General features: G+C 37.4%; 1 protein-coding gene across 3 annotated transcripts in view; it reads left to right on the forward strand.

Moving 5' to 3' along the window:
* The window catches only part of otogl (otogelin-like), a 49,753-nt gene extending 29,914 nt beyond the window's left edge, over positions 1-19,839 (forward strand). For 2 of the 3 annotated variants that reach the window (XM_015384011.1, XM_015384012.1), the window contains exons 34-58: positions 1,375-1,492; positions 1,582-1,661; positions 1,759-2,405; positions 4,168-4,345; positions 4,423-4,565; positions 4,654-4,677; positions 5,571-5,663; positions 5,737-5,926; positions 6,216-6,433; positions 6,658-6,799; positions 8,087-8,272; positions 8,414-8,626; positions 8,746-8,850; positions 10,334-10,441; positions 10,547-10,648; positions 10,722-10,826; positions 10,961-11,001; positions 11,082-11,145; positions 11,234-11,412; positions 11,534-11,638; positions 11,716-11,835; positions 15,645-15,690; positions 16,399-16,470; positions 18,996-19,075; positions 19,204-19,839. In XM_015384011.1, coding sequence (XP_015239497.1) covers positions 1,375-1,492; positions 1,582-1,661; positions 1,759-2,405; positions 4,168-4,345; positions 4,423-4,565; positions 4,654-4,677; positions 5,571-5,663; positions 5,737-5,926; positions 6,216-6,433; positions 6,658-6,799; positions 8,087-8,272; positions 8,414-8,626; positions 8,746-8,850; positions 10,334-10,441; positions 10,547-10,648; positions 10,722-10,826; positions 10,961-11,001; positions 11,082-11,145; positions 11,234-11,412; positions 11,534-11,638; positions 11,716-11,835; positions 15,645-15,690; positions 16,399-16,470; positions 18,996-19,075; positions 19,204-19,404 — 3,560 coding nt within the window. In that variant the 3' untranslated portion in view covers positions 19,405-19,839. The remainder of the gene's footprint in view (positions 1-1,374; positions 1,493-1,581; positions 1,662-1,758; positions 2,406-4,167; positions 4,346-4,422; positions 4,566-4,653; positions 4,678-5,570; positions 5,664-5,736; positions 5,927-6,215; positions 6,434-6,657; positions 6,800-8,086; positions 8,273-8,413; positions 8,627-8,745; positions 8,851-10,333; positions 10,442-10,546; positions 10,649-10,721; positions 10,827-10,960; positions 11,002-11,081; positions 11,146-11,233; positions 11,413-11,533; positions 11,639-11,715; positions 11,836-15,644; positions 15,691-16,398; positions 16,471-18,995; positions 19,076-19,203) is intronic. The other variant, XM_015384013.1, reaches the window with a different exon arrangement.
* Positions 19,840-27,275: the final 7,436 nt, after the last annotated feature.

Raw genomic sequence — 27,275 nt, forward strand, 5'->3', positions numbered from 1 at the left:
TATTCATACAACAGCCTAATAGGTTCCTGATTTGTTATTTATTATAAATACTTTTAATAATATGCAAGAAAATAGGCTTTTGTTATTCAGTTATTATTTGATACAGTTATCTCAATATTTTCAATTTACGATTCTATATCATAAAAAATCAGCATATTGTACAAAAAAAAATTATACAGTAGCCATTCATGTTATGAAAAAACCTCTCGATCCACAAGAAAACTCAGGTCTTAAAGAAAATGCCTGTTTATCATTCATTGTTAGTTGGTTGATAAGATAGTTGATCAATTGCAAATCTAATATTTAAAGATGCCTGAGGTATATGGAGGACCAAAATGTAACATTTTACTCAGAACTGTAAGGCCGCTAAAATGTCTGTTCACTCAGTACTGCCCTTAGATATAGCAGAGGTAAGGGATCCTATCCCAATACAAATGATTCTAAAAGTGCACTACCTTCGTATTTGTAATCTCGGCTATAAATAGAATTGTAAAGGTATAAAAATTAGATATGTGATCAGCAATAGTTTTTATGTCAACGGGCATCGTTAGTATTGTGTCTTCTATTCAAGGGCCATAATGGGGCTAGAACTAATTAAATAGGAGTCCTTAGAAAAAAAACAAACCTCTCTATTGTGCTTTTACAATCACATGTTGTTATTATTATTATTATTATTAATAATAATAATAGTGTTGCGCAGATCCCATTTGGCCCCGATACCGATACCTGATACCTGGCTGTGCAGCACTGGCCGATACCGATACCATACTGATACCCTCTGTTTGAAATTGATGTTTGTCTGTATATATGAAGAACTGCATACTACTTGGATGTAAAATAATTGCCATCATGGCTTTGTCAAGCTGCTTCCTACCTTTGTGAAGCAGGAAAAATACTAATACATAGTGAACCCAGTAGAACTTTTTATTGCCTACCTGGAATGGGTGACAATAGTTTAATACACTTTTGGCTCTCAAAATAGTATCGGTGCCCTATTGGTTGCTACTCGCAGATACAATACCACCACTTTAGTTCAGTATCGGGGCCCTGCCTGATAATGGTATCAGTATCGGTGCAACACTAATTATTAGTATAATCATTATTATCATCATTATTAATTATTATTATTATAAGATAGTCTCCTTTTAACCTTTTATGTTTTTAATGATCTGAAAATTCTTATTTCTATTAATTATATTTCCTTGTTATATAAGTATTACAGTATGTCTTCTTAGATATTTTGCAAATGTTGGCATTTTTTGAAGATCTATTTCTAGCTTAAATATCCTAATGGCTACTAGGTTCACTGTATCTGAACATGTGCATGCTGGGCACAGAAAGTATAACTGATATGTCTTTCATGTGTTACTGTAGACAGTCCTTTTATAATACCATACCGCATGATGTGTGAGTGGCGTTATCAGGCTTGTGCGAGTCCCTGCGTCCACACATGCAGTGATCCAGATGCAACACGCTGCCAGTTCCTGCCTCCGTAAGAACCTTGTCTACGCATTGGTCTAAGCTTTACAGCCAATGCAATTTACGCTCAGGTCTGGCAATATAACTTTGTGTGTGTTTCAGGGTGGAAGGCTGCTTCCCTCGTTGTCCTAAGAACATGGTGCTGGATGAAGTCACAAGACGCTGTGTCTACACAGAGGACTGTGAGTTTTAAAACAAATTTGTATTTAAATTGTATTAAATATATATATATATATATAGTTTATGGTACAATAAAGTGGATTGAACTGTCTCCTGTAGGTGTTACCTTTCCCTCAACTCCGACACCCTTTGCGTATGTAACTCGTTCCAACCGAACCACTACACCACCAGCAACCCCAACCTCAACTCCTGCAAGAGCAACAACAACCTCCTCCACTACTGTTAGTCCTACAACACCTGCCCCCACCACCACCTCAACAACTGTTCCCACCACAACATTAACCACTGAACCAGTCACTACTCTGCTTACATCTCCAACTGTATCACCATCTCCTTCTACAACCACTGCTGCTTCGACTACACCTGAGACTTCAACCCTGAGTACAACTATAATGACTCCCATTCCAACCACAGAGTCTCCCACCACAGTGCCTACTACAGCCCCTCCTACTACTCCTAAGGTTACCACGCCAACTACTCCACCTTTGACCACCCTGCCTCCTACGACCACTGTCATCACAACTGTCCCCACCACAACTTTACCTGAAACCACCACACACACAACTACTCTACAACCAAACGAGACAACCCCCACAGCGATTTTCATCCAAGTGGAAACAACCACAGTGCTTCCTTCTACTGAGCCGCCCACTGTTCCCAGAACAGAGATAAACACAAGCCCTGACAGCTCCCTTGTAACAGAAGAAGTATCAACCAGGGCTCCATGGCCCACTGGTCCATGCACAGTAAGTTTTACTTCTGTGAGGTTTATAGCTGTAGAGAAACAGAACATCTGGAGCAGAAGCAATGCCACACAAAACCCATGTTTGATGAAAGATATGATGTGTTTAATGATCCAGTAAAAGAATAATAAATTCTAATTTTAAGTCTTTAACATCTTATTAATTAGGGGAAGTTACTAACACCACAGTCTCTCTGTGTATTCCCTGGAGATCCTAAAACCTTACTTTTACTCTTGATATTTTTAAAAGGTTGTGGCATATCCAACCTCAGGATGTTCCTGGATAGATGGATGTTAAAGGTTATAAAGGGCAAATTGCATCCTTACTACACTCCCTTCATCCTACTGTTATCACATTTTTCGCCTGCTCTATTTTGTTCACTTGCAGCATGAATTCATTTTTGCTTCTTACATCTCTGTACCTAATCAAAACCCCAATGAAACTAAAGAAAACTAACTGTGTGTCTCCTTCCAACTGCAATAGCACCCACAACAAAGAGTTACGTTAGTTTTTATTTGTAATGAAGTAAAGGACTTAAAAATATCAGATATTTGCAATTGAAACCAGTTGCGCTCTGTTCAGAGTTAGTAAGTTAAAATGTATGGTATTATTGTTATCAGATAATTTCTTGGTATAATTCAATACGCCGGTATTTATTTCTATTGATGCAAACCTGCTGTGTACCAAAATCTGCATTATATATCCAGATTCCTTTCATTTAAGGTACAAGAGAAGAGACTTAGACAACATTATTGTCATTTTGTATACACAGTGTATAGACAGAGTGTATACAAAATTAAATTTAACGAAATAATGAATGTTAACTCTGTGCTTTCCCTGAGGGTCAGTGCTTCTAATATTAGTTTTCGTGAACAGCATGTAATCAGCAACACTATAAAAGAAATCACACCTCTATAAATTTAGCATGATAGTTGATTTATGATTTTGTGCTTGGTCACATGCATTTGTTAAAAATGCTGTTATGCAAACTGGAGCTTTAAAAAGTTTCTTAACAAGAAAGATGATTACTGTTTTCCGGGGTACACTGGAAAATCTTTTGCTATGAATTTGCAATAAATACTTGGATACATTTTGCAAGTCATTCAAAGTAAGGATCACAGCAATGTATTGTAAAGCATGCACTAATTTAGTGTAATTTCATATCTGGGATTTTACAACACATTGTTATATAAATACAACTATATACTGTATCATTACACCTTTAACGACAAAGCTATTATTGTGATATTACAGTAGATTACTGGGGAATTAAAGATTTGATGTACATTATTACAATTCATCAGTCACACTTTAATATCATCAGTGTCATTCAACTATTCAATCAGCTGTCTCACAAAAACAGTAAGAGGATTGGACTGCGGCCTACGTGGGAAGATAAGAGAGGAGGGGAGAGAGAGAGATGAACTGATGTGGTAAAGGGGTCAGGCACTCCTCTAGACTCAAAAATTACAATGAGTCCACACACACCAGTGCAACGTCTTTAAAAAATACAAGAACTAGGCGTCTTAAAACTGAGCCTCACAATTACTTCTGATGCAAAAAACTAGGATTCCCAATCAAAGTCAGTAGGTTTCCATAAATGCATAATGATATAGGTTATGAAAATGTTGTCCAACTCTACCTGCATGCTGTATCTGTCATGTTGAAACAGAGATAGTAATAAAGCTGCTCACTTCTTAGAAATGAAACCATTATATAATTAAAAAAAAAACTGAGCCTGTTTTTTTTTTTTTTTTGTCCGCAGCCCCCATTCTCCTTTCGTATTGACGAGTGTGCTGAGCTCATTTGTTTTAATGGAGAGCTGCTCTTTCACAACTCCTCTCTTCACTGTCGCTACAACACGGCCCCACCTCAGTGCAGTCTGCTGGGCCTGCCGATCCTCATCAACACAGACCCCTGCTGTCCTCTGTGGCAATGCCCATGTAAGTTTGTTCTAAAGCTAAATAGAATAATGACTGAACAACCTTTTACTGACAGCACTCATGTTTGCTTGTGTCAGGTCGCTGCACTTTGATGTCAGACCTGCGCATAATCACATTTGATGGTAATAACGTGGCCTTGTATGACAATGGCTCATACATCTTAGTGAGTCTGCCAAGAGAGACTATTATTGCCACGGTGGATAAATGTCCAACCAGTCAGGTAAATGAAAAGAAAAGATGAATTTCAACAAGTAAGAAATATACTTTTAAGAATGGATTTCTGGTTAATCCTTTGCTTTATTTTTTAGAGTGTAAACTCCATCAGAAGACCTGTAAGTGCACTCCCTTTTTTACTAGCAACCTTATTATTCTTTTTATATGTTGTATCTTGGCAAACACATTTATTTATTTTTTTGCATAAATCCTCATTAGTTCATGAAAAAAGTTTTGAAACTCATCAAACCTTCTCACATGTCAAATTATAATCACAAATCTAGGGTGCTTGATTTAATTGTTGGTTGGTAGGCTAACAAAAGGGCAAAATTCTGGTTTGAAAAGAAAATAATTTAAAAAGGTTCTCTGAATAAAAATGTTTGGTACCCTTTACTATATTACTACTTTATGAAACTGTATTCACGTGTGTGGTTAAAAAAAATAAATAAAAGTTGGCCTTCTGTGACGTTTTCAAGATTATCAGCTTGCCTTGTCCCGACCGTTATGTATGTTGGTGGGGGTATCATGCTGTGGAAAATTCAGGGTGATCCTAGAAGAAAACTTATTTGAAGGTTCTAAACATTTATCGGTGCTTAAATCATATACATGTATTGGAATATCCTATTCAAAGTGGATTAGTTCAACTCATAATTTGTGAGGAGACTTAAAAATTCTTATCTTATTTTACACAGTGGCTCTTAAAACTCTCCACTCTCCTAGTCAAATCATTCTCCAATAGTAGTTAAATAATAATAATCAGTCAGTTCTGCAACATCCTGCCAAAGGGGGAGACTGAGTACAAATACAATCCACACCTTTCAGATACTAATAACTGAATGATAACTATGCATCATTCTCCACCACTGCCAACGTGTTTTTATTAAAGATATGTATCCAAAATTAAATGCAATATTTGGATGTAACATGAAAACATTGAGATGGTTTAATGAGCTTGGATAATTTTATGAAGCACTGTAAGAGTAATTGAAACCCTAACTTCCATTTTCCACAGAGTCCTACAGGTGGAACATCTGGTCTTTGTTTTAAGAAGCTGAACATCACTACTTCCAACTACAGAATCATCATCAACAGACTTGATCGCAAGGTGCCGCTTTGCTAAAATATACGAGCAAAAATGGGATTTACATTCATAAATTATATTTTGAATGTGTTTATAGGTGACGGTGAACTACAGACCTGCGAAGCTCCCATTCTCACGTCAGTCCCTTTATGTGGAAGATACAGGGAGCATGTACCTAATCCACACACCTGGCAGCATCAGTATACAGTGGTATCATAGCACAGGGATTATGGTGCTGCAGTACAACGCTCCTAGTCATGAATTTGTGCCCACTCGTGGCCTTTGTGGTGAGTTTTCACACACACAAGCACACAAACCATGCTCATCAGCACCAACCTCATTTATCTAAGTGCTGTTTTTCAGCACCTAAAGGCTTAACGTCTGCATGGCTGGATCACTTTGACTCGAGCCATTATGGGATGTGACAATTTGAGATTCTAAAAGCCATTTAGTCGCATTACACAGTTTCAGACAGGCAATTATCTCACCCCTAGCTTTCTATTGCTCACTGTCTAAGCAGCAATGAAACTTGAATGCACCAACAGCACCAAAGCAGCTGTCTGCCCAATCTGCCAGGTTGCTGTGACGGGAATCCAGAAGATGACCTGAAACTGCCGAACGGCACGGTGGTCAGGGAGGTAGGAGACATGATGCTCTTTCTGCAGGCGTGGAGAGTCCAATTGACGGATGAGACCGAACACACACGCAGGGTTGGAGACAACTGCACCACAGGGGACTGCTCCACCTGCCTCTCTATGCTTAGCCAAAGAGCCTTCACACCATGTCATAGCAAGGTACTATCGAGGCTGCGCACAGTATTTCACACCACTGGTTTTGGAGCTGTTGCTGACTTAGTTAACATCATCTGAGGTTGATTTATAAATTGGATTTATTAGCTGATAATAGATTTTTTTAAAATGTATCTTAGCTAACTAACTGCAACTTCTGTTGTTTTTTTATTAAATTTAATACATACATATTTTTCTAATGGCAAAGTATTATTTTTATTTTTTTATAGGTGCCTCCAGAGCAGTTCTGTGACATCATGTGGGCGGGAGATCTGCATTATAAGCATCACCAGTGTGATTTTCTGGCAGCTTACGTAGCAGTTTGCTACACACATCAAGTCTGCATCAGCTGGAGACGACACAATTTCTGTCGTAAGAACACAGTGACAAAAAACTAGTAGACAGTTAACTTCTAAACTTTACTTTCTCCTTTAACTTTTTAATGTTCAAACTCATTCATACTAGTTAAAAACCTCAATGTACTGTATATGCTTTGGATTTCATGAGCAGAATGGCCTAAGCTCACCATTATAACACAAAAAACATTTAAATATACGTACATTTGCATGTGTCACACAGTGCATGTGAAGCAGATTTGTATTTTAGTTCAATTCTGTAAGATGGGTTGCATCTATGCTTCTTAGAATGCAAAGGATTATGGGGAATCGATAGCGCCCCTTGTACCAGATTGGAACATTGAGAAGTCCCTATGTGAAATGAACTATGCATAGAAGGTACCCTGCTTCCTTTTTCTACCTCCTTCCTTACTACCATCACTAATGGGACAGTACTTCTGACAACCCAGGAACCACTTCCAATTTGGCTTAAGAGTCCTTACTAATTTGATATATTTGAGAAGCCATGTCATGGTTGGAATCAGTTAAAGTTAGTTCTTTATTTGCACTAAATAATAAAACTATTAAAAACAAATCCATCCAAAAATGTGGCCTAAGAAAATCCTCTAGGGCTTGCTATGAATTTTAGCATCATTAATTTTACAAAAACAGACTTTATTTTACAACAATAAACAAAAATTAACATACTGAGAATACAAAAGAAATGGGTGTTGCAAAATTACAAGAAACAAAATGGGAAACAAAATAGAGATCTGATACTTCAAATACATAAAACATGTCATAATGTTTGGTGTGAACGAGATATTTGTTAAATACTTGAAAATGTGAGGCATGATGGTAGCTGCATAATGAAGCGGGGATGAGTTACGGTACTTTAGCAGGAACAGGGAAGCTCTGACTCTGACAGGTCACAGTTGATCAGAAGATGGATGGAGCTAAACACAAAGCAATTCCGGAGTTGTGTGGTAGAACGGTTCGGTCAAAGTTTAAAATAATCTAATTAAGAGTTTATTAAGAATATTGATCTACAGAAGCATGTCTATATCAGTTTAATCTGACTCATCTTAAGGTACTGCATTCTGCAGTAAACCATGAGCAAACATCTCTACATGTGAAAAGCTGGTAAACAGATCACAAATCACCTTAAACCAAACATTGATTACGACTTACACAAAACAATCACAAGGAAATAATTTTCTTTACATGGTTTTAGTGTGATTTCGTGTGGAAAGGTTAAAGTGGTATGAATACTTTTGCTTTTTTTTGTGTTTCCCTAATTGCTCACAATCCTGTCATCTTGCAGCATTACGTTGTCCGCCTGGTAAAGAGTATCAGCCCTGTGTGAGCACCTGCAACAGCCGCACTTGTCTCAACAAAGACTACTATGAGGAAACCACCTGCTCTTTCATCAGGGAGGAATGCGTGTGTCGCAGTGGAACCATCCTGCACCGAGCTGACTCCCCCTACTGTGTCACAGAAGATCAATGTGGTGAGTGGAAAGGATTTTAAAAGCATACCTTTTGTCATTAAAACCACACTATCCAAAATTCAGCTTTAGTTTTGGGTTTCATAAACCCTTACACTCCCAAGGATTGAAAATGTTGTATTTAATGAGCTGTGATTCATTTAGTCTGCACAGACAACGACGGTAACCCTCGGGCTCCTGGCGAGGTGTGGAATGGATCTGCTCGAAGCTGCTGTCTGTACAAATGTATGGAGAATGGATCTGTGGTGGCTGTTGAACCAGACTGCAGTGCAGTCCCAACACCGCTTTGTGAGAGGGAGGGGGAGTATGTGCTGGATGTCCTGGAGGAAGGATCCTGTTGCCCCAAGAAGATCTGTGGTAAATTTGTCATCAAAGTCATGTAAAAAGATTAGCGACAGTTGGTTAGCAATAATCACCTTTAAGCAAATTTTCATATTATCCTCTTAATGTTATCCCATTTTTACTTTGCTTGTCAGAATGCAACATGACCATATGTGACAGTGAAGCTCCGCCTTGTGATAATGGAAACAGGCTGGTCATTGGTTACAGCGCTCTGTCCTGCTGCCCAGAGTATCGATGTGGTAATAAGAAAATTTAACTGACTTCTTTTCAAAATTCAGTTTTCCAATTATGTAATGCAGTTTTGTATATCTGTCAAACATTCCTTCGTAACTAGAGATTGTCACTGAGAATGTAGAGAAACCATGAATAACACCACAAAAATTCTCCTGATATAATTTAAATGATCAATTTTTAATTCCTAACTTCAATTCCCTGTTTAGCAACCAGAAAACGTAGCAGCCAAATACCAATAAACAAGAGTCTCCTGGAAGTATAATAATAATACATATACATGCTGCTAAGTGTGTGTGAGTGGCAGCATTAAAAAGTGTGGCGTTATATTAATGAAGAAAATAACCCCTTGACTTAATTAATTAGTTGCAATAGGATTAGCTCATGCAAAATACGGCACCACCATCAAACCCATATTGAGAAGAACCAGTCTTGAGGTAGTATACCCAGCAGAATAACTTTTCAATGCATTGAAATAAACCTTTACATGAGAAATCATACACTTATTTATCCTTCCTACTTTTTAAATACAATGTTTTAACATACGCCTACTGTACCTCATTTCCTTCTTTGTTCTTGATTTACAATAACAAAACATCACTTTATTCTAGATCCGCCAGAGTTAAGAATAATTGCAATTGTTACTTTATTCATTTTTGATTTACTTACATTTTAATCCATTAATGTAATGAATATCACTAACTGAACATTAACCATTACCAAATTAGATAATTAAAATTAAAGTGCAGTGGAAAAACTCAGGTGAAACAAATTCTGTTAGCTACACCTAACTTAGCACCTTAGCAACTACACCTAACAGCCTAGCACTACAATGCAGACAGAATATAATGAGAAAGATAAGAAAATATTTCTTATGTGGTTTAAGTAATGGAGTATCAGACACAATATATTAGTCAACGGGTTTTTAATTAGCTTTTTTTAATCATATGTAAGTTCAACCCAATGAAAAGAAAATCATAATATTGATATTAAAGCTCACAGGTTTGATTTTTTTATACCGAATGAAAATACCGGAGATCATATTAAGTAAGTCTATGAAAATTAGATTAAAATTCAGGAAGAAACACCTCATCCAGGGAGAATTTGGGGTTATAGATGAGACTCTTCTCAAGGCAGCATGGACTCCTCACAATCCCTGAGAAGAAAAAAAGTTATAATAAATACTGTATGGTTGCAGTGCCATGTAGGTGTTAATGAATGTTTTAGATGAAATAAAGAACAAATTTAATATAATATCCTTAGTGTAACCAAGCATAGGAATGAATTAGGAAATAAGCAAACTATAGATTGAACTAAAATGGTAAGAATAAGAATTTAGAAACAGGAAAAAGTATAAAAGACAATATAAAGAAAGAAAATGAACATTTAATAAACTAATTATAACAGGCAAGTTACTGGCTGCAGTAAATATTTATCGAATAAGACAATTGTTTTTTTTTATCCATCATTTACTTACCGTATCTTCCTCAGAGTGTGACCCCATGGCATGCCCTCCTGTCTTTGCTCCTGACTGCAGGGAAGATCAGTTCCTCATTGAAGTCAGGGGTCAGAAATCCTGCTGCTACTCTTATCTTTGTGGTAAGTTGTAATACCTGAACCCTGTGTCAGGTTCGCTGAAAGGACTTGTGTCATTATCCTTCTATAAATTAGAGCTGTGTAACTGTTCATTTTCTGTCTGGGCAGTGTGTGAGTCATGCATTGAGCCCATTCCAACTTGCTCTCATGGAGAAATTCTGGCTGTCAATCCAAACTCCACCAACAGCTGTTGTCCTCAGTACCATTGTGGTAAGCGTTTTGGCATGTCTGGGTGTTTGAATCTCTCTCTTCCGTACAATGTTTCCTCCTTTTTTTCCCGCAGTGTGTGATGTTAATCAATGCCCTAAATCAACCCTGACCTGTGCACCTGGTCTCTCTTTGGTTGAAACTGCTGCTCCCGATGACTGCTGTCCCCAGCATCACTGTGGTAAATGCATGCTCACATATGCATGTTATTTGTTACTCGACTGATGCCTGAAATTGTCTCACTTGTAATGCCTGTCACGTAGTCATAAAGTGTCACATGACTGCTCTCTTTAACTTTGTTTCCCATTTGCACAGAATGTCAATGTGAGGACCATGCTCTCCCTATATGTCAACTGGTAAGTAAGTGAAACGCTGCATCAGAAGTCACTCTGATGCAGAAGTTCACAGTTAAGTAAGCACTTTGTTCTTCACTCAGGGGGAGATGCTCGTTGAAGTTCCAGAGAGCAGCTCCAGCTGTGGATGCCCTCAGTATACATGCCGTACGCATGACCTTCTTCAAAAAATCTTGACCCTTTTCTCATGTGCATCATATTAATATGTTGTATTTTTATTTATGGTCATTTGTAGAGAAGGCTGAAGTGTGTATTTTCCAAGGAGTTACAGTTCTGGGTCCAGGCCAGTCCCTGGTACAGTATTTTGAAGGAGAACTGTGCTACACTGTTCAGTGTCTCCCTTACAAAGACCCACAAACAGGCTTCTATGCAATGGATATCACTTCGGTTAACTGTTCCCAAAAGTGTGGATCAGTATGTATTATCCATCCGCTGCACAAAATAAAATGGATCACATTAATATTAAACAGTTTCTTTATTGTATTGGACTTTAAAACTTCTTCTGTTTGTCTTTGGATTTAATTTCTGGTCTTAGCATCAGGTGCACGTCCCTTCTACGGACCCCCAGGTGTGCTGTGGCTCCTGTAAAAACATCTCTTGTACATTTACCAACGAAAATGGGACAGCAGAGCTTTTCACTGTATGAATAAGCAGAACCTTTTACATTCACAGCTTAGTCACTGCTTAGCTCTAAAATGTTCTTGTGTTTGTATGCAGGCAGGGAGCTCCTGGGTGGAAAACTGTACACGTTACGACTGCATTGAGACGGCAGTTGGGGCAGTGATCCTTGCATCTGGTGTCATCTGCCCTCCATTTAATGATTCAGAATGTATTCAGGTTAGAGCCCCGTAATCTACTATACTGAATGATTCTTTTAACAACATTTCACCTTGTGTATTACTTGTGTAGCCTAATTAATTGGCACCCTTGGTTGAGATGTGTAAATTCTTAAAATCAGCTCATATTGTATTGCACTTTCATCAACTGATTTATAAACAAAATATTTAGTGAGGAAAAGGAATAAGAAATAATTCAATTGAGCAGAATTACAGTTCCTGTGAGTAGTGGTACCCCTCAGCATCTGTCACTTTCTTCCTTTTTGAGCTATAATCAAGACTTGATAGAAATGCCTATTTGCTCAAGTTCTCTTCAAAATTTGATAGGCCATTCATGATCCACATAAGTGAACATGGCTAAGTTATAGGGAAACTAGTGATTGAAATAATACAGATGTTGTTGTCATTTACAGAGCAAGTTCCCATTAGAGTAAGTTTGTTTGATAGAATAAAGCGTTTAATGATATCCATACATCTATAATGTATGGATATCCATACATCTATAATGTATGGATATCCATACATCTATAATGTATGGATATGCCATGATTGGACGTCAGTAAATGGTTTTAGAATCTACGTCTAAATCAAAGTCACAGAATTGTTCTTTTTATTCAATACTATCATAAAAGGCTGATAGATCATTATTCGTCTTTTACTATGAATTCATATAGCTGCCTGGAAGATAATATATACTTTCCTTAAAATACCACCTCGGGTCATCAAGTCTCATTAACCTTAATAAGATCAACTGTTTTACAAAATTAATAAAAAGAGAAACCTTTTAGTCCTACCATCACAAACATATTTGTGTTAATTTTGCTAACTGCAATTTATGCACAAATTTTTATCTAAAATCATACTTTCCCTAAACTGTATATTCAGTTCAATTCAGTTTATTTATATAGCGCCAATTCACAACCCATGTCATCTCAAGGCACTTTACAGTTCACCAGATCATACAGTCAAATTGATTAAAAGTTTCCTACTGTATCTAAGAAAAACCATTTGATTCTATCGACTCATTGACTGGAATGCAATCACTCACACTAAGCATGCTTGTAGCGACAGGGGAGAGGAAAAACTCCCTTTTAACAGGAAGAAACCTCTAGCAGAACCAGGCTCAGTGTGAGCGGCCATCTGCTAAGGCCGACTGGCCTATAGCAACTGTAAGTAAGAAAAAATTTCTTTAGAAGTCACTCTTCCACAGAAAACAAGAGGTCTGCTAATTGCAACTTAAGCGATGAGTTGAGTTCCTATGTGAACAACATTGGAAGATCTCTGATGCTATGGGGCTGTTTTCTTCCAACAACCTTGAGATCTTCTTGGCATGCATGACATCATGGAAATACCAGAACATGCTAAATTAAGATATGGGGGTCGCTGTTACAACAGTACAAGCACTTATTTCATATGTATTTAGCATTGAAGTGAATCACATGTCTTTAAATTACAGACACTTCTCATATGGCCATGTCAGTTCCGTTACCACGTGGACAAAATTGTTGGTACCCTTCGTTCAGTGAATGAAAAACCCACAATGGTCACAGAAACAGCTAGAATAAGGCAAATTAATAATGAATGAAAGTTCTATGAAAAAGAACAAGCTAAAGTCAGACATTGCTATTCAACCATGGTTTAAAAAAAAATAAACCAATAAAACAGGCCTGAAAAAAAAGAGTGGTACTCATGAATTCATTTTTTGTTGCATTACCTTTGAGGCAATCGCTGCAATCAAATGATTCCTATAACTGTCACCTGTGGCCAGTGTTGAGCAAGTTACTTTAAAGAAAATAACTAGTTATGGTTACTTATCCAAAAAAGTAATTTAGTTTCTCATTTACTGTTCAGTAAGAGTAACTCATTACTAACCACATTAACTATGCAGTTAATTTTATGAAATAAAGTATTGGAAATGTTGGGAAACTTCCCTGCCATTGGAATTTTAAAACTAGACGTTCCACTATGGGATATTATGTGCTTATTATTGATAAATGAATATAATTATTAATTATCTGAACACATTGAAAACTAATCTGCACTTTTTTGATTTGTGTGGTCTGACAAGTTGCAATATGATAATGTACATGTGATCATGTTTTTTGTTTATGAAAAAAAATAAGATGTTTGTGAACTTTCTTTGCACATTGACAGCTTTCAGTTGGCTCTAAGATAGATTTGAATCAGAAGAATTTCAAGCAATTAACAAAAATAAAATATAGTTTGCAATAGAATTAAACAACAGTTACACTATTCCAGAACCTTAGCAGGACTGTGTGATTCCAGTATTTGTGCATGAGAAAACCTAAACCATGCAAGTAAAATCATTATATCCTTGATAAAGTAAAGAACATGTCTTGATTAAAGGCAGCAGCTGTCAGTCAGGGTTAAAATGATGTGCGGAGCTAAATTACAGCTCCTAACAGACATTGATAAAGTACATAATGAGCAATTCACAGCAATATTTATCCTTCAGTGAGCGCCTTACTGTAGGAACGCTGTCATTGAATTAGTGGCTCTATGCCATCGTCTATCATGTGTTCATGCGGAAGTTGCGAATAGCTGCTTCATGCTCCAAGTGCGCTTACGCTTACACGTTTTTGTCTCATCTTTCCATATGACATTCTCCTGGAAGCTTTGTGGCTTTGTGGCAAATTACAGTTTGGTTTATTTTTTAGGATTTGTTTTCAGCAATGGCGTCCTTCTCTGTCGTCTCCTATTAGGTCCATTTTGGCTCAGTGACAGATGGTATTGTTCATGAGCTTAAAGTTCACCTTTAATCTCTTTAGAAGTTTTTTTGGGCTCTTTTGTCCCCATTCATATCGATTTGTCATCAATTTTCCACCTTTAGCCACATCAGGAAGGTTGGCTACAGTCGCTTGGATATCAAATTTCTTACTATGTGTATCGCATGTTAACTGTATTCACAGGACCTGAGATGATCATATAGCCTTTTCCTTTGTCTATCAATTTCTTTCCAATCTCCTGAGACAGCTATTACTTTGGCTTCCTTTGGTCGATGTTGAGTGTGATAGACACCATGTCACTAAACAGCACAGTGACTCCCTGTAGCCCTATAAATAGGCCCACTAATGGATTAGAAGATTGTAGACATCTGTGATGCCAACTAGTGGACACACATTGATTAACATGTTCATTTGGCCACATTATTTATTTATTTTCATTATTGTGTTATCTAGGGTACCATCTATTTTGTCTTGGCCTGTTTCATGAAGTGTTTTTTTCCCATAATTTTCCTGCAGCATGGTTCAAAAGCAATGTCTAACTTTTTGTTTTCATAAATGTTCTAATCGATATTACTTTTGTAAGATTCAAGTTATTCCTCTGACCATTTTTGTTTTTTCGTTCATTAAACAAGGGGTACCAAACATTTTATGAAGTTGTGTAAATTAAATCAAAATATAATAAATGTGCATAAGAAAACTCAAAAGCAGAATATATACAGATATTTTTAAAAACAGAAATAATCAAAGACCCCTTTTGTACACCTTAACCTCATGCAATTTCAGCGAAGATTAAGAGTTGCACAGTTGGCAAAAGACAATTGTTTGAAACTATCGACAGCAGGTGGCTCTATCAATTATGCCGCCAGTAATTTTTCTTATAAAAATAATGGTGAAGAGATACAATAAAATTATATTTTGTGACTTTGAGGTTCTGCTATGGAATGAAAAGAATATGTTTTACACATCTTTACCAGAGGTACCTGTAAAAGTAGCTGCTTGTAGCTTCCTCTGAATAAGATTTTATTTTAACTCTGAAACTTTTTTTCTTGTTCTCTCCTTACAGAGTGGGGGCGTAGTTCAGAGCTATGTAGACGGCTGCTGCAAGACATGTGAGTCTGCAGATTTATTTAGGGCTGGTGGTAATGCTTTGTGCAGCTGATTAGAGGGGTAAGCGCTTTGTTGCCTGGCAGTGGTTGAGCTTATTGGCTGAATGGTTGGGGTTTGGCATTTTGTAGAGGGTGGTGATAAAGCCTGGCAGCCTGTGACTTCATTTCAAAATCTTTTTGGCTTCTGCAGGTGTGCTCATATGTTCAATTGGCAGAACAGCTCAGGATAAAAAATGTAGATCTTCCTAAAAATGAACTCTCTCTACTGTATAAAAGTGGTTTGTGTGCAAGGAAACTTTCTACCTGGTATGGATCTAACCTTGAATAAAAGTGTCATCAGTTTTTCTTTTTTTTTTTGCTCAGAGTTGCACTTTCGCTTGCCTTCTTTTGCAGTGTCCTTGCCGTTTTGTGTATCGGGCTGCTCAACGGTGCGTGTTCCTTCAAATGAGGATGTGCCATGGTGCAGGGGATAGGGTTTGCCCTGCAGAGCTTTGTAGTTCATTAAGTATTACTGTGTGACTGTGTTACTTGGCTGGCTGCCTGAAGTAACTCACACAAAACAAGACAAATATTCCATTCACGTGCATGCCAGAAGCTTTGATTTGATCCACTGTGTTGTTTCATGAAACTGCTTTTCTTTGAATAAATCATAACTTGTGTTCTCCTGACACTTTTTGAACCGGATGTCTGCGATCCTGACGATGCTCCCAGGTTCTGGAGTGGGTGTTTTACCGTTTACAGTTAAACCCATAACACCCACTGGTAGTACTAACTGTGACACAGGTACCATCTCTGCACAGTTCCTCATACAGTGTCTCTTTCACACATCTTTCACATTTCTATTTCTACTTTATTTTTTTTTTATCTATATTTTAAACTAGTTTTTTCTTGTTTTGTTTATTTACCTTATCATATTTACAATAAAAATGGTCAAAGAATTACATTTTCAACATTATTCTGTAGTTATTAAAAGCATTTAGGTATCTATGGTTGTTTTTGGAAATGTGGTGAAGATTGGTCAGTAATCATTATCTTAAGGCTTCCTTTCTGCCAGCCAATGTTTCAAAACAAGCAGCTACTGCTTGGCAACAAAGAGTCTTCCTGTGTACATAGAGTCAGGATTTTTGTGCATATTGAGTGCAGCCATTTTAATGCCTTTGCAGATTTTTAAAATGTCTATATATTACAGAAATTCTATGTTTGTAAGGTATTGGCGGGTATAAGATTTAAATCTCCCTACATTCTCAGATGGAATTGAAGACATACTGCAGAGGCATTTTTTATCTCTTGAATGTGTGCTTTGGACCAAGGATGCATCTAAAAGTTGCAGAGCAGTAGTGCTTTAGAACTGGAGTTGGACACTGCTGCTCTAATGGCTTCCCTTAACAACAGGAAAGCAGCATTGATTTGCACTGCTGTCGAAACAAAGTACCAGATTCTTACAAGAAAAAAACTCCATTGTTCAGTTATTTCTTTCATTTAATTTTAAATCATTGAGATTACCAAAAAAGATAAAATAAAAAACAACTTAATTTAGTCATGCTTTATGCTTACCACGCTTTACCACTGTACAAACATAACTGAACAAGAACACTGTTTAATGATGCAAGGAGATATTGTTTTCTCATAAGAAAACAATGATTTTTGAGTGTTTGGTTACATTTTATGAAGCACACATTTTTGAGAATGTTGTATTGCAGAGGTTTTTGGGAAAAACACTAAAAGATTTAAATACACACATACCAGGCAGTATCTGTCCTGCCTCCTGATGTTTTCATTGCAAGTTTTAGCTCAACGAGGCACCACAAATTCATTTTGCAGAAATACACATTATGGCAGGATGCTTGCAGATGTAAACAATCCATTCAGCTCCCCTCATAATGAACCCTGAATAAGTCCATTAACTAAGAATAACCAGAGGGAGGTTGTGCTGTTCTATTTGCTGCACCTGACTAAATGTAATAATGTCTGCTAAATATCTTGACTGTCATTCAACTTAGTTTTTTTTGGGGTGTTTTAGATGATGATTGGCCAATAATCCTTCTCAGCACTTTTTATTGTAAAATTTTGCGTCATCAGGGACATAGTTTAAGCAGCATATTGTAATGCTGCTGCTAATCTGGGAGAGCCCATGCTGTTTGTTTACAATGGCAGATATTGATTAAACAATAAAAATAAACTCAAATTTAAATTAAAATAAAATTATAAAACATAAAGCTTCTTAGAATCAAAAATATTTTTCTATTCAACATATACAGAAAAACTAGCATACCAATCTGGATCCCTGAGAAGCAAGAAAATACATTAGTTTAGTCTTTTTGTTCTGCTGCAGTCTAATCTGGCCTGATATTAGTATTATCACCCTCCTCATCACTCCCAGGTCTGCCTTCTTTTAAAATCTTGGCCATATTCTGGCTCTAATCCACCCCCGCCATCTCTAACAAGATTCTATCATCCTGCTGTGTTTAACATAAGATGCCTTTACTCACTATGCTGCCCCTGTAGGGGACCTCATCGAAGTGTTTCAATATCTTTTTTCCTTTTTTTGAATAATATTTTTCAAACTAGTGCAGTATTTATACCTATCTCATTAGCATCAACATTTAATAAGAAGGTAAAATACAAATAAAGCATTGTGTGAACAACATAGTTTTTAGAAACAGCCTTTAACACTAACCTCACCTTCTGTCATATCTTTGCAGAAATCCTCTCAATATTCTGAATTACTATTCTATAACGTTCAGTTTTCCCTACTTATTACTCAAAACCATTATGCTATGGCTTTGCATTCACCTCTCAATGCACCATTCCTACAGCAATCTCATGCACAGCATGTGGAGCTATTTCCATATCTGTTTTATATGTGTTTTCTTTTTATAACAAGACAAACTTCAGCATGTTTCAGAGTGTATTCTAAGAGAAAAAACACACATTGTATTAAAAAGGGGTTTATGGGGACCTTTACTGAGAATGATGGATTATCACACAATGCTTAGCTGTATTTTCATGTCTGCAAATATTTCCACTTGAATTATTCGCAGCAAAAGGTAGGGTTTGTGCACCGTTGCTGCACTTTATGCTCCATAAAGCTGGAGAATTGCAATGCTTACTCCATCACTTTACCTAGAATCTGGTACAATAAACCAAAAAGCATTGTCTTCCCCTTTGACTTTTCACTTTTTAAAAAAACCATACCAGTTACAGGTCTCTGCCTACAAGTTTGTGGTATTTAATTAGACCAATTTGTATGTGAAAGGTTTAGAGTGATAATCGGTATATAAATGTTAACCTTTTGTAATAATTTCCAGGTAAAGAGGATGGGAAGACATGCAAGCGTGTGGCCATCCGGACCACCATTAGAAAAGACGACTGCAGGAGCAATGCACCAGTAAGAGAAACAGAATTAAACAGGAAATCATAGCATGACAAAGACTGATTAGTGAAAATGTGAGCTTACCTGTTTGCTTACCTGTTTGCCCCTCCTGTCCTCATCACATCTCCCTCCTCTTCTCCTAGGTTACAGTTTATTCATGTGACGGTAAATGTCCTTCTGCCACCATATTCAACTTTAACATCAACAGTCACGCAAGATTCTGTAAGTGTTGCCGCGAGAGTGGACTACAAACCCGGACCATCTCACTGTACTGCTCTCGCAATGCCAGCATGGTGGACTACAGTTTCCAGGAGCCGCTGGATTGTTCTTGTCAGTGGAACTAGAAATATGAATAAGATCATAATAAATTAGAAGAATACAATCATATGAGGGGTTTACGTGGAGTGCACTTGGATGATTATTGCAAAATTGGTCAAGCATGAAAAAACAGCCATGTTCTTTTTTTCTTATTTGTATTTTTATATAATTTACATTATAATCGCCTTGACAGAAAATACTGAAGTAGATGACACTTTAAATAGTTTTGTCTGAACTTTATCTGCCTAAGATCTGCTGTGCCAACCCTGTCAGCTTCCTAGTGCTTCCAGCTGATGGTATCTTTAAGTCATATTATTGTTCTGTATATAAATGGCTGATTTAAACAGCAGTTTCTGCTTTTTATGTATGAAATAGCGTTCAGACTATAAATTGGCATTTGGGTTGCATTATCTGATAAAGGAAGATTTTTTTGGATAAAATCCCTAGGAAAATTAGATATTTTCTTTGTTTTAGATAATTGGTGCATTAAAGAATTTCATATGTACCTACAGTATGTTTTCTTTATTACAAACCCCAAAACACTTTACACCTCTCACACCCTATCAGCTCTTTCTGTGGTTATTAGATACGCAAATATGTTCCATGTCAGCACCAGCAGTGCTGACATGTTTTTGTTTTGCTCCAGAGTTCATTCAAGCAGGAGTACCCCCTAACAGAACTCCTGTTTTCTTTTTTTTTTGTCAACCATTTCTTCCTTTCCTTTTTTTTCCAAACAGTCCTGTCGTTCTGTATGAGCCAGGGCTTCCACCACTCCTAACATCTGAGCCATATCAGTCATACCCTTGATAGGGAAACAAATAAATGCAGAGAAATTCTAGTACATCTAACTGATGATGTCATGAAAACAGAATATGGAGTGAATGTATGGCTTTTTTTTTTTTCTATCTCTTCCGCCTCGTTTTTTTTCTGCATCTCGGGATCTCAGTACTGGAATGTCCCTGGTCGTCATGGTGAATGGTTTCTATTTTCTCAACAAATAGACAGAGCAAATTGATTAAGACTATCATATCCTCAGACTCTTACACTAAAAGTCTTTCTGCTGCTTGTCCTGCTATCATGATGTTGTGTGGCTCCTGGATAAAACTCTTTCCTTTTGTGTGCGATACATTTAAAGTTAAAGCGCTATGAAATGGTCATTAAGGAGGTTGTGGGCTCTTCTTAGTTCTTAGAAAGTTAATCATTCTACCTTATACATTTGTTGACATTCACTGTGCGTCAGCAATTAAAATAGCTTGGGACTTTTCATGCTGATGTTCAGCAGCTTTGGGTTTTCATGTAAAGGCTACCAATGGCTGACAACAGTTTGGACTGAACTGATGGAGTGACTACATGTATCCTGGGGAAGTCGACTGATCAAAGGAGGGGATTTGGGACATTTACAAAAAAACAACCAAAAAAAACATCCCAAATGACTCAAATAGCAACACCACAACATCTGTGGTTTCTCTGCAGTTTATGGCAGGTAAGATTACTTTAATATTTTGTGTCTCATTCATTTTTCTCATGTCAAAAAACTTTAGGTCAGTTTTACCCTGCTTTCCTTTTATTTTTTCACAAGTTTTCAAGTTAAAAACACATTGTTTATTTTTTGGCTATATTTGATCTCCAAAAAGTAATGCATAATTTTGCAAGTGGAAAGATATTTATACGCACTTCTTGGTATTTCTTACACAAAAATGTATCAAATAATGCCTCTTTTTTTATATAAATAATTCCTGGTCAGTTAGATTGGATGGAGAGCATCCTTAACAGCACTTTCCGAGTTTTGCTGCAGAATTTCAGCAGGCTTTAGTTGTAACTTTTGGCCAGATTTTCAACTACAGGAGTATGTATTGATCTTAACCAGTAACAATTGGCTAAGTATTTACACTGGGAGATCAAAATGTTTGGTAGTTATGTTTAGTTATTTTGCTCAAACAATAATATTGATATTCCGTGAAGATTTAGGTTTAAAACTATGTTTTTAGACATGATGTCAGAAGTTTTTCAAATCCTTTTCATAAATCAACAGATAAATCTTTATTAAAATTACAGCAGACAAACTTTTGTAATGTAATATAATGGATGGATGGATGGATGGATGGATGATTTTAAAATGTCTTTGCTGTTGCTTCACAACTGATTTTTTTTTAATTACCGTAAAGTATTTGTTTGTCAGGGACAGTACACATTAATGAATATTTTATAAAACATAGAACATCTTAAAAATCAAGGCTACATACTTACAAGGGCAGGTTCAAACAGAAACATTAGCATAAATATGTGCAGATATTTACAAAGTAACAGCTGATCCTTACATTTGGCTGAGTCACGCGCCAGGAGATCGGTAAAGTCTAATGAGCACATTGGTGATAGGATGTTAAACATTTTTCTAAATGAGCTCTGAATGTGTTAAAAGTTGAGTATTCTCTGATACTGAGAGGGATGCTGTTCCACATGATACAGCCCCTGGCTGAAAGAACAATCTGGCCAAAGGTGGTCCATCTCAAGGACACTTCACAGTCACCTCTAACCATAGACTGAGTGGCTTTGCCAGAAGAGGATTTCAGTTTTATGAATTCCCTTAATGGTGACGCTGCAAGTCCATTCAGTGCTTTATAAACCATTCAAGCATATTTAAGGTATATAAAATTCTCAAAGTTGTAGAGATGGTAAGTCTCAAGAATGTGACAGTGGTGGTACGAAAAAGTTTTTTTTTTTTTTTTAGCAAAAAATCTTTAAAGCTTTTTTTATATACTGATTTTAAATGTGGTTTCATTTGTAAGAGACCAGGTTGTATAATAATATTGTAATGATCTCAGAATGTAGGACCCAGAATTCGAGGCGAGACAGGCAGTGGGAAAGTTCAAAGCGTTTATTTAACAAAACAGGTGCGCGGGGCTGTTCGTCTGCTGCGGGGCGGATCTCTGCAGAAATGGGAGAATACAGATCAGTGACTGGATATGGAGCTTAACACGACTTGGAGCAAAGTCACTGACCTGATTCAAAGTTCAGTCCGTTTGCGGAGCTCTGACCGCAGTTGCGGCGGGAGACACCCCCAGAGTTCCTTGAGAGCCCGCAGCAGACGCCGAGCAGCAACAGAGTCCAGAAGGGAAATCCAAGGCCGAAGTCAGACGACAGTTCCAGGTTCAGAAGCCGGTAGAATCCAGGATCAGACAGGACAAACAGAGCAGACAGGGGCAAGGCAAAAACTCGAAATCCTCAGGGCAGAAACTGGTCACTATCAGGGAAACAGGCAGACTGCAGATTGCTAGGGAACGTATCACAAAAACACAAGAATAACCTGGCGCTGGTGGGAGGCAAACACACAACTTAAATAGTAGAGGAACCAGGTGGAAATGATCGGCGATAATCAGCCGCAGAACCAATTAGACAGGGGAGCAAGGAGCAAAGGAAAAAACCAAACCATCAGCGCCAAGATCATGACAAATATTGAATTTAATTGTTTCAGAGATTTTCTTGACGTGACCTTTAAACATTAGAGTAGAGTCAATAACTGCTCCAAGGTATTTGAACTGGTCAGTAGCCCTAAACCCAAACCATCACCTCAGCATATTGCTGCCACCACCATGTTTCATTATGGGGATGTTGTGTGCAATGTGAAGCCCAGTGTTAGTTTATAGTCAGAACACAACATCCTGCCTGAGACTTCTCACCTTCCCTGCCATTTTAAATGGGCAGCTATGTCTGGTTTGCCACTGTATAGTACTCTTTTTATATTCAGACAATCAGATGATTCTCCACAGTGACAGCCAAAAGTGTCTGGCATATATCAAAGAAGTTCCTTGGTCTTCACAACGCTTTTTGTTGGGTTTTTTATGCTTTTTTTTCTTTAAAAAATTATATCCTACATTAAAACAGATTAGCCGCAGGTGTACTCGGTTTGCATTCTACACCAATACATGTCAAGTTTTCAGATTAAAAGCAAATTACTTAAATCCCTTTAATACAGAGGAGCCCTCGATTCAGCCTTTGGGGTTTGGAATCTGACCTTGCGACCTTTGCTGCATGCATTCACCGTTTCTCTCTCCATTACTGTTTTATCACTGTCAATAGAAGCTGTTGGGGCCATAAGAATCTTTCAAAAAATTTTAAAAGCATGTTATCATTCCACTGTACTGTTTTGTACTACAGTACTTTGTTTTGGTCTATCACATTAAAATCTGATAAAGTAAGATTGATTAGTTGTAATGTAGTTGACTGAAATGTAAAAAATGGGGAACAGTTCAATATTTAAGCAATATGTTGTACTAATTATATAATGGAAATTACAGGTGGTTTTCTCCACCTGTGGACAGCGTTCACATCCTTCTGAGGTTGATGTTGTGTTTAAGTCCTTTTCCTCTAACCCAGAGGCAGACAGCTACTCCATCACCTACAGGCATGCAGGTGACCCATTGGTGAGAATCACTCTGTAAAATATACAGTCCTTCAGCTTTTTGTTTCCTTAACATTGACTTTATTTGCAAGGAAATTTTGCTTTTATATGTGTTTAATATTTCTTCTTCTATTTCAACATTTTTGGTAGATCTTCTCAAAGCGTGTCAATAGCTCAGCATGCTCTCCTGACTGCAGGATACGTTTGCACATGAGCCAGGACCTTAGGGGGTATAATATCACGCTAAGTGGAAGCAGAAATGATTCAGTGCTCGAGACAAAGATCTTTCACTTCAGTGAGTATTGCTAAACTGCACATATGAACAGATATTTAAGATTTATTAATTTAGTTTATTTGTGTGTAAGATGAATTTCACCAACATTAATCAATATATTAATTGTCTCTCCAGTTCCAGTGTCTCATTCCTCCTTTAACGTATCCACCACCACCACCACTGCCCACCTGAAATGGGAACCACTTCACAGACAGCAGAGCATACTCACCTTTACTCTGTACAACATGCACACACATTCTGTCACTGGCATCTACAACATAAGCCTCTCAGAGATCCAATCCAAATTCACGATGAAAAATCTCCAGCCTGGCACACGCTACATGATTGAAGTCATGGTGGCTACCTTCCTCGCTCATCCTGGCATCACTCTGATGCAAAAACTCCTAATTTTTTTGGAAACAGGTATTGTACTCTCTAAGAATAACAAACAATGCGTTTCTTTTTTTTGCCAGTGAGCTGACTGACTGGAGTCTTCATATTGTGCTCTGATGATAATGATGATTGCAGATCAGTGTCCACAGGGCTGGCTGGCTAATGGAAGAAGCTGCTACTCTGTGGGGAGATCAGTTTTGAGTTGGGGTGATGCGATGAGCAGATGCAAACATTTGGTGTATGGAAGCCATTTAGTTGACCTGAAGACCCTGGAAGATCTCTTCTTTGTATCTTCTTACCTACAGACAGCAGACAACCTGCTGCTGCTCTGGACAGGTCTTAATGACCAAAAGGTAACTTTTCATTCATTAACATGTATCCTGAGACAAAAAGCATGATGAAAACTCAGAATAATGCAGTTCATCTCTGTGAGTCTGTGTTGACTTCAAGCATGACATTTAGGGCACAAATACACAATATCAATAAACTTTTATTTTACACACTAAAATTCAATCAAACTCCCCACTGTATAATACCACCACCACCATGTTTCCCCTTAGGAATAGTGTGTTAGGAATGACGTGCTGTGTAAGTTTTCCACACAAAGTTTTGCCTTTTATTGTTAGAAAGTTATTTTCTGGCCAGGGAGCCTTTTTTATGTTTGCTGTGTTCTTTGTAAGGGTTGTGGTGAGCTGATAAAGAGAAACTCCTATGGCCATATTTCTATCAGTAATTGTTTTTCCTCAATCTTTGACACAAAGGCTGATTTATAGTGTGCACTGGTAGAAGTCTTATCAACAGATTCTCCAATTCAAGCTGCTGGTCTCTGCAGCTCTTACAGGTCAAGGCTTATCCTACCAGTTTAGATGGTTCAGATTCATGTTCAATTTTGCAGGTGTTCCACATTTTTTATTTTTAGATTATTGATTGAACAGCACTCTGTTAGTTGTTCAGTATTTGGTTTATTGTTTGAAAAAAAAAAAAAAAATTTTATGCTTTTAACTTCTAAAAAACGTATATCCAATCTAACTGGTGCATTTCCTGGTCTCCATGAGGCTGTTGTTCACAAAAAAGATTTTGTGTCTCTCTTTCATCTTTCCACAATTTTCTATACTGTGATACTGTATATAATAAATACATTGAAAGTTATAGTTATAATGAGAAAATGTGGAAAAATGAAAGTGCATGAAAAGAACTACAAAAAGTATTAGCTTAGCAGCTTTAAATCCCTTATACTTGAATTATTTAAGATTATTTGTCCAATCAAAATTACTTTACAATATTATCTGTTGAAAAGCTGTTTTACATATTAAAGTTTGCCTTTGATAATTATTTCTAGACACTTTAAACACCAAACAGTAGACTTTTAACTTTTTTTCTTAAACAACTTAGCTTCATCAAATGCCCAAACCTGAAAATTAGAATAATTCTTTGTATAATTATTTGTGTTAACTTGATGACATGCTGTCACTTTAAAGTGATCCAAACTGTCCCTGAAGTTTTAATAAGCAGGTGAAATTAGTTTACTTTACAAGCTATAAAAGCTTGATGACAGCAGTTCCTCCTCAGAAAGGAGGTTTGTTTTTGAGACATTAATTAGTGGTTGTGTCCATTCAGCACATAATGTCTACTCTCCTCTCGCAACAGGAGGAAGGCCACCCACTCTGGTCTGATGGTTCGCCGTATAATCAGACAAAGACTCTGGTGACTCTACTCCCAGCCGACCAGACAGACTGTTTTGCCTTTCAGAGGAATGCTACAGGCCCTGGATACTTTCTGACTGCGTTTTTTTGTGACATCCCTCTACCATTCATCTGCCAATACCAAAGTAATTTGCCTACACAGTGTACCCTTTTTTTTTTTCTTTTTTTTTTTTTTTACAAATTTCAAGATTTTTTTTTTTTACATACTTCTAGTTTGCATTACTTATGGGTCATTTCAATGGCTGACATTGTGGAAATTGCAAAGAAAAGTATCAAAAAAGGTTATGTTCTGCACCTAAAATTCAGGCACCAGAAAATGTATATTTTCATTTCTTTAATCAGAGGAAAGTTGTTTCTGTGAACAGCAGCCCAGAGATGCAAGAAGCTATGTAACCTTTTATGGAAGGATCTTAAAGTGCCGTAGAGAGCCCAGTCTGCCAGTACCTGACCACGTGTGAAAAACTTTGAGACCTAAATTCTGGCGGCACTGAAATAAAACTTCTTTCCTGTTTCTGACCAGAATAATTCCTCTCATGTGTTGCATTCGACAGATCCTTCAACTCCTTCATCATTTTCATTCGACCTGGCTCAGGTGACAGACCAGCAGGCAGAGCTGCGATGGAGTGACCTTTCACCCCTCTTCTCTCCTCATTTTCCATCCTTTGAGATATTCCTCAAGTACAGAGAAAGTGAAATGGCCATTTCAGGTCATGGTGAAGAAGATGGATGCAAGGAGTCAAACAGGGAAAAGAGCAAGCCAGGTTTCAAAGAAACAGTCAGAGTCCCAATTTCTCTTTCATCTAGAGGGGTAACTGTGACAGGTTTGTCCCCTGGTAGCATCTACTCTTTCACCCTTCAGGTCTCCCACCATGCCGGCCCCAGCTGGAGTTTGGGACAAACACAGACTGCATACATGAGTGAGTCTGCTGAAAACTTATCACAAATATCGGAAACCCACAAATCATATAAATATATGCTAACCTGGAATATATATGCTTACAGGACCCCTTCCTCCTCAGAATATCACTGCTGGTTCCATAACTGCTAGTCAGATTATTGTGCACTGGATGCTGCCGGTTACCCGGTGTGCAGCTGGCTGGGAATTTGCTGTACTATGTGAAGATGTGT

Source organism: Cyprinodon variegatus, unplaced genomic scaffold (assembly GCF_000732505.1).
Source record: "Cyprinodon variegatus isolate N-32 unplaced genomic scaffold, C_variegatus-1.0 Scaffold299, whole genome shotgun sequence".
NCBI classification, from domain to species: Eukaryota; Metazoa; Chordata; class Actinopteri; order Cyprinodontiformes; family Cyprinodontidae; genus Cyprinodon; species Cyprinodon variegatus.